We start from the raw sequence: 7,438 nt of genomic DNA, 5'->3' as shown, positions 1-7,438 counted from the left end.
GCGGCTTGGACACACCAGAATCTCGCACTCGTTTATTATAGACCGTGATGTGCGACCAGAATGTAGTACCTGCGGCCAGTACGTGACAGTGCAACACATGTTAATTGAATGTCCGAACTACGCTGACCAAAGAAGACATCTCAGTGTACTGTGCCGGCACCATGGTGCGCCGATGGAGCTGGGTACTCTACTTGGTGACTCATACCCTGATATTACTGACGCTTTGTTTAAGTTTCTACACGATAGTGAACTGTTTAAGAAAATTTAAGATTATATTGTTTATTGTATGTTTATGTTATGTGGCTGTGATATGTACAGTCTTTACCGTTTTGTTTATTTTAGTGCAAGTCTCTGTTGTTGTCTACTATGCTGTGTATGAGTGATAATGAGCTGTGATGTATGCTGTGAAAGTATGATATGGATGAGAATGAGATGAATGAATGAATGAATGAATGATGAATGACAGTGAATGGAAAACATGAGAGTGGAGTAGAAGGAGTAGAGATTTATAACAATGGTAAATAGCTGCTACTAACTCGGTGATTTGCTTCCCCCTCCCTCCCCACCCGCCACGGCACTCGCGTACACTAAACCGCTACAATATATCGGTACTGACAGTCGCACACACACATATTCAGACTATATCAGTACCGTGCACAATCAGTGTAGACCACATTGCTGTGTGCGATAGGCCGAGCTGAAACACAGCGCGCTCCTCTTACAGGATAACAGAGGAACATATGTTTACTCTATATACTCTGATACGTTTTTGGTATATACGCGGATATGTTGATCATATGTGAACGATTGGCGTGATGGCTGAGTGCAGGCCTTATGAGTATGAGCTGATGTTAAACTTGTGAAATGTATGATGTTTGTTTTTCTTTCTCTTTAATTTACTTTATTTTTATTTTTAGTTAGTGTAGTTTGACCAATCACTAACATCTAACTACGGCAATACCAACCTAAACTGATAAATCCTAACTGGACAAATCCTGGCAACGCATTTCCTTGTCCCATGGATCGCTTAGTTCCATTCCCTGGCCATGACAAGAAGGAAGAGAAGATGTGAAGACAACTTCTGGACGCTCTGAGCCCAAGAGGCTATGCGCCCTACACCAAAACAACAACAACAACAACAACATTGAGTGAAATATCCATCAGCTGAGTGGTAAACATATGTTTACAGCAATTACAATTTTCATAATCGCTTTTGATTTTGATAATCGAATCTCGAATCCCTTGTTACCCTTGGTTACCCTCAGTTACCCTGTCTCACGTCAGAATCGTTGCAGAGTGAATAGAAAGGGCACAGGTTGTATAAATAAGAAAGGGTATTGGTATCAGTATGGATGAATAACACGGCCTTGTGAATAACCGTATATGTGAATAACGATCTTCACCCATTTCATTTGATGCGTGAAGATCATTCATTTGATTTGGTGCTGCTCCTTTGCTGAATATCAGAGCATCAGCACAGGATAACAATAAGGCACTGTGTTCTCTATATACCGTGCAATAAGGGAGGTATTTAGCGTTGATGGTTTCAGGTCAAGGTTGTGAATTGTGATGCAATGCCATGCTGCATGTCAATGTTGTTCGTGCTATTTTTTATTGAGTCTTGCTTTAAACTATCATTTGTATTATATTTTTATTGATCATTTCTTTCTATTTTCTTCTCTCAATGGTACGAAGAGGAAATGGCAGCAACACTGAGTCCGCCAAGAACAAGTGGCGATGGCATGGAGTCTGCGGTCAGCAACCGACCTGCTGACTGCCCACTGTTGGAGCCAGTGGAGCAGCAGATGCTGAAGATAATTACAGACCAGAGATTGCAGGGAGCATCTCTGTCTGACATTCTAGGAGATCTGGAGCTGGCCTCTGGTGTGGATCAACCAATCTTCAGACTGGCACCAGCCATTGAGCAGAGGGTCAGTTTCTGAGAGGGATATGGATAGAAGATTGTAGTTTTATTCATGGAACAATAGGTCTAAGAGCTTTTCATGGAATTGTCTACTAAGATGACTTTTAGCATCTAATTATTAATTTTATCAGTAGGTAGGTACAGCCCACCGCTAAAGTAATGTAGGGTTTTACCAATCTCAATGGTTGGCTTTGACTGGCGATTGTTTGATGCGGTGTGATCGAAAAGAAGATGTCAATAGCTAAAGTTGCAGCTGCAAGGGTGACGATACATATAAGCTACATTCAACGTTTCATTGTAGTCTGGCTAATCGTTCCTAAGCTTCAGAAGCAGAACATGCCCATGACTGAAACCGCACATTACTTCTGCTGTGGACTGTACCAAACTTACATGGCTTTATTTGGAAACATGTTGATAAACTTTCCAATGCTGTAGGAAAACATCTCACAGCCTTCTGAAGAGTCTTTTTCCTTGTGAATCATATCACAGGTTTATGGCTCAAATTATGCAGAAGTTAGACCATTAATGGATGCTTCTCACTGAGAAGTTATCAGCATGTCCTCTGTCCTTCACTAATAGTTGCTTTCTTTCCCTAGTCTGCTGCACATCACCCAGCCTCGAGAACCACTGCTGTGCCGGCGAGTCCCACGAGTCCCAGCGGCGGAGCGCGTGAGGCGCGTTTCGTCCCGTACGAGCCGTACCCCGGCTGCACCTCTCCTCTAACCGCCGGCGCTGCTGAGGCCGGGTCTCGCCCGGTCGAGTCGGGTCCCCGCCGAGTTAGCGGCGAGAGCGACGGGTCGGCGCCGTCGGTCGCGGCCGTGGCGGCGGCGGCGGCGGCCAGCGCTGCCCCAGTCGCGCCGGAGGAGGAGGATGTTCGCATCACGAAACTCCGGAGGGAGAAGGATGAGCTGCAGCGCGAGCTGAACGTCGCCATGGAGGTGGGTGATTATCACTTAACCCTATTAGTGGCAGGGGGGGGTTGTTTTTATCCACCCCTCAGGTTTTTCGGGAATATCTCCGAAACCGCTGAAGCTACGATGCTGAAATTTTCTGACTTTTCCTAAAACTAAATTGGGCACATTCCCTGAAAATTTCAAGTTCATAACTTTACCAGGGGCGGCTCCAGAGCACTGGGAATTGGGGGGTCCTATTCGTGAAGCGAGTCATTTGGGCGAAGATCACGATGCTGCACCAGTTTTACGAACAGTGAATGAAAGGTATCATGTGATAACATATACAAAGTTATTGTGCATCCTCTTTTGACACGTTTTTGCTATAATAGGCGGATCCAGGCGTCCAAAAAGGGGGTTATTTTTTACCTCCCAACATAGGTGCCCTGACACCGCCAATGCATGACCAATACAATTTTAGTCGTTCTCTCATAAGAAAATTGTAACATAACAAGACCATTGCCACCCTTTTTAGAAACAGTACCAACAAAAACCTTATTTACTATACTTTTTGTGTACCCCCTGTCTCAATGATCTGTATCCGCCTATGATTTTTGAAAATGCATATTTTTAGGATCCATGTGAATTCCTGGTTCATTCTCTATCGATCGGCAAAAGTTGCGTTAAGATTGGTTCAGAAACCTGGCCGTGATAAACAGTCTAAAATGTATCTGCAATTTGCCCGTTTTTACCCCCTCTACCCCCCTATTGACATTTTTTAATTTTTTTTTTAGAAATGTAGATCTCGTTGAGCCAAATCGAATGCCGTTTGAATTTTGAAAATCGGCCGGTTAGATCTCGAGATATAAAGGGGGGTCGTAAACAGCCCCCCCCCCCCCTGCCACTAATATGGGGTAGCCAGGAGCCTGCCACTAATGGGGTTAACAGCATCGGAGTCTGAATTACGTTATTAACAGTGGAGGCCCATTTAGCCTTGACTACACTGAGATAATAATATGTGTTTAAAATCGTCACGTTATTGATGATATTAATGTCGCACTTCACGCTTTCGCCGATATTTTTGGGGAAAAAACGTTAAAATCATTCAAAAGTCGCAATTATCTTGAATAATGTTGATGACATGTGACAAAGTAATTATTAGCCTGGCCGCAGCTAGCCTCCCCACCTACTCTCTCGGCCCTCCTTCCAATGACTCCATCTCCACCCCCAGGTGACGGCCGAGCTCAAGAAGCTGCTGGTCGCCTCGATTGGCGAGGACATCGAGTCGCGGCTACACCTGCTCACAGAGGACAAGGCCCACCTGGCGCAGCTGGTGCGCACGTTCTCGGCACAGGCCGCTCAGGAGGGCGAGGGACGTGACCAGCTCTCCATACAGTGCGATGTCTGGAGGTCCAAGTTTATGGCTTGCAGGTGAGGACGGTTGTCGGTCGGTCGGGAGGCTATTTAAGCGTAATTGGCCATTTGCACTACGCAACTGTCTACCGGAACCTATGTGAAATGTATTTTTTACTTACTGATTTATCCATATAGGATTTAGCAGCTGGGCATGTGGTTACTGCAGGAGCTACTGCAGTGTAGTAGCTCCTCCCGGGGCCTTGACTTGTAAATGCGAATTCCCTGCGATCGATCTGGTAGCTGAGGTAGCTAGCTGAAGGACGGTGCAGCCTGTGAGTGAGTGACTGACTGCACCCCCTCCCCTTCCCCTGCAGCCTAATGGTAGACGAGCTGGCCGGCTGGAAGGCGGTGCTGAGTCCTGTGACTGACTCTGACTCTGGCTCCCCCGCAGTCTAATGGTGGACGAGCTGGCCGGCTGGAAGGCGGTGCTCGGTCGCCGCTGCCGTGAGTCGGAGGCTGCCCTGAAGGCGCTGCTAGAGGAGAGACGTCAGATCGCTGACCAGCTGCGCGCCTCTGCCAGGTCGGTCCCCAGGCCCGTGTTACTCTCTCTGCCACGTTTCGTGCTGATAGTCTGATTTTATGCGCATTTCATACGATTTTTGCAGAGTTCGACAGTCGACCATTGGTGAATATAAAGTTACAGCTAGCCTGAATCTTTAGCATAAATGTTTTCAATGACTAATTTGGAATGATACTGTTGGTTATTTTGAAATAGTTTGATTCATGTTTATGATTCTCGTATGATTCGTATGATTCGTTCATGATTCGTATGATTCCTTCTCGTTCCCCAGGTCTCTGACCGCGGTGCGGGACGCGTTCGACCCTCTGGTGGCCCAGTCGGGCCGGGGCTCACCGGACGGAGACGCCGTCCAGCTGGCTGAGCGAGTGACCCAGCTCAGTGGAGCGCTGCACGAGCGTCTGCTGGGCCGGCCGCCGGCGCCCGCCCCGGCCCCCGGTCAGGGACAGACTGAGGAGTCGGCACAGACGCACGTACAGACACCCGCTGAGGAGGCGGCCGAGAAGGTGGGTGTGAGTCAGATGAGAGAGCCGTGGTGTACTGTCATTGGGCATGACAGAGCTGGAGCGACTGCGAGAGACGCACTTACTAAACTTCCTAGAAATTCAGTTTGAAGGCTTTGAATGAATGGATTGATAATGCCAGAACCGGCGCTTAGAGAGCTTGTTGTGGGGCTCCTGATCTTCGCCGTCTGATCGGGAAATTTCGGGTTGGGAGAATTCAGGGCGAAAGCTGCTAAAGCGTGCCTTTTACTCTCACTTAACGTTGAAATGTTGATTTCATTTCATTCGTGACTTTTGCTTTCACTTAACGTTGCAATGTTGTGTTCACTCCATTCGTGAATGTGAATGCTTGTGAATCTATTCATTCCATTAGTTGCGAGAGTGTAATCTCGGGATCGAATAGATGTCCCTACAAGTTTGGTTCAGCAGGCTACTGAATCTAGCCATATGACATGCATTGCAGACTGCTGAGTTTCAAGTACCCTGGTGGCCTTTAGTCACGTTACATCCCTGGCCTGCCGCTGGCACTACGATGAATGACTAACTCAGCCCCTGTTTCCGCAGCTGCTATCGACGTCGGCGTGTTACCAGTACCAGGCGCAGCGTGACTCCTGCCGGGACCGCGGCATGGCCGACCGGTTCCACCCGCAGGCGCGCCTCGAGCACCTCACCATGACGTGCTGCACCCACTGCAGCGGCGACATCTATGTGGTGTGATGAGAACCAGCGGTTGGCCGCGCCGCCGCTAACTGGCGCTGTGAACCCGACTCTCACCGGCCGACAAAAAAGGCGAGTCTGTTGAACTGTGCGTTGTGTCCAGACGAAGTGAGAATCGCTGGTTCTGTGGATGTGCCTATTCGTTGCAGCTAAGGAATTGTGCACAAGTTTGGTAGGGGTTACACCTCTCCCTTTGCTGGGTATAGATCATTTCACTTTTCAGACATTCTAGAATGATTTCGTGATGCATTCGTGGAAATGGCCGTCAAGTTATGCGTATGCTACTTTGGTTACGGGTGGAACCGTTACAAAAAAAAGCGAAAAAAAAACTTTTGGATCACTAAGAGAAGTGGCGATCTGGATTATGAAAGTAATGTTTCGTCCCAGACCCTGGAGGTCTGCTATGCAAGGTTTTGTACTGTCATGGGTTAGATTGGGTACGTAGCAGAGGTTTTGTACTGTCATGGGTTAGATTGGGTACGTAGCAGAGGTTTTGTACTGTCATGGGTTAGATTGGATACGTAGCAGCGGTACTTGTTATAGACACTGGGTCCGGAGTTGGGTAATAGACTTGAAACAGGGCTAGCTGATGTAATTATATCTGTATATTTTTTATGGGATGCGAGCATTTGCTGTCCTTAATTCTTATGCGTATGTAGACATATGTATGATAATATGTTAGGAACTCAGGCAATATTTATATATTAGTTCCTGAATTACTTAACCGTAGTTAGCATGCAACTTTGAAAGTGCTCAGTTCTGATGGGTAAAACAACAAACAAAGTTTTCGTTTTCCACAGGGTGCACTTAGGCTACGGGGGAGCTACCATTACAGTTATGTTATGCTTTAAGGCGATCCGAATGAACTTTTTGTTTATTTGATCATATATTTGTTATTTAACTGCAAATTTATTCAGTTTCATTGCATAGTTTTTTATATGTTATAGGTAAGCACGTCTTGTTTTGTTATCGAATGTTATGGGTTTGTGGTGTATAATTGTTTAGCACATTGGCAGGATCAAATCGGAATCTACTTAACATGCTCATTTTAGCGGGATCTTATATGCGAGCTCGCTCTGAGTACGACTTCTTTCGTAAGCGTGCGTGCTTTGACCGTTATTTTTTGCACGCATTGAATGGCACGGTGAACACACGAACAATATCACCTTCTGGCGGCTGTGATGAGCTTATATACCTACTGGATGTGATGTATGTGTCGGTCAGTTCGTCCCAGGTACGTTCCCTAACCAATCTCCGCGTACTAACTAAATAAACCCCTGTGTGCCGCGACTTACTGCTGTGTGAAAATGTGATGACTGTCGGCCGTCGTCAAATAATACACCGCGCGTGGTGTTTTGACGAGGGCACGTGACTGGAAATGCACAGTTTGTCTCGAATGCACCGGCCCGTATATTTATGTGGAATACATGGCTTTATCACGACATGCAAATACAATTGTTCCGAGACCTTT

At 46.7% G+C, this 7,438-nt stretch overlaps 1 protein-coding gene across 2 annotated transcripts; it reads left to right on the top strand.

Moving 5' to 3' along the window:
* The first annotated feature begins 572 nt into the window (after positions 1 to 572).
* On the top strand, positions 573 to 7,438 carry LOC122365964 (golgin-45-like). 2 transcript variants are annotated; one of them, XM_043337656.1, is made up of 8 exons: positions 573 to 582; positions 918 to 1,171; positions 1,696 to 1,931; positions 2,521 to 2,862; positions 4,046 to 4,245; positions 4,622 to 4,750; positions 5,022 to 5,253; positions 5,815 to 7,438. In XM_043337656.1, exons 3-8 carry the CDS (start codon positions 1,701 to 1,703, stop codon positions 5,965 to 5,967), a joined length of 1,287 nt encoding a protein of 428 aa, XP_043193591.1. In that variant the 5' UTR covers positions 573 to 582; positions 918 to 1,171; positions 1,696 to 1,700; the 3' UTR covers positions 5,968 to 7,438. The 2 variants fall into 2 exon arrangements, 1 of the variants encoding a protein (XP_043193591.1); XR_006253817.1 differs by lacking the exon at positions 573 to 582 and having other exon boundaries at positions 589 to 1,171; positions 5,815 to 6,377; positions 6,418 to 7,438.

The sequence above is a fragment of the Amphibalanus amphitrite genome, unplaced genomic scaffold (genome assembly GCF_019059575.1).
Source record: "Amphibalanus amphitrite isolate SeventyFive unplaced genomic scaffold, NRLGWU_Aamphi_draft 000775F_arrow, whole genome shotgun sequence".
NCBI classification, from domain to species: Eukaryota; Metazoa; Arthropoda; class Thecostraca; order Balanomorpha; family Balanidae; genus Amphibalanus; species Amphibalanus amphitrite.
Note: the sequence above shows the minus strand (reverse complement) of the source record. Positions and strands in the feature narration are given on the sequence as shown.

Bases quoted from the DNA above. Each gene is read 5' to 3' on its own strand.
- LOC122365964 (XM_043337656.1), top strand. From the start codon at position 1,701: ATGGCAGCAACACTGAGTCCGCCAAGAACAAGTGGCGATGGCATGGAG. The intron at 2,863-4,045 runs GTGGGTGATTAT...CTCCACCCCCAG, and splicing joins AGCTGAACGTCGCCATGGAG to GTGACGGCCGAGCTCAAGAA. The intron at 4,246-4,621 runs GTGAGGACGGTT...GCTCCCCCGCAG, and splicing joins TCCAAGTTTATGGCTTGCAG to TCTAATGGTGGACGAGCTGG.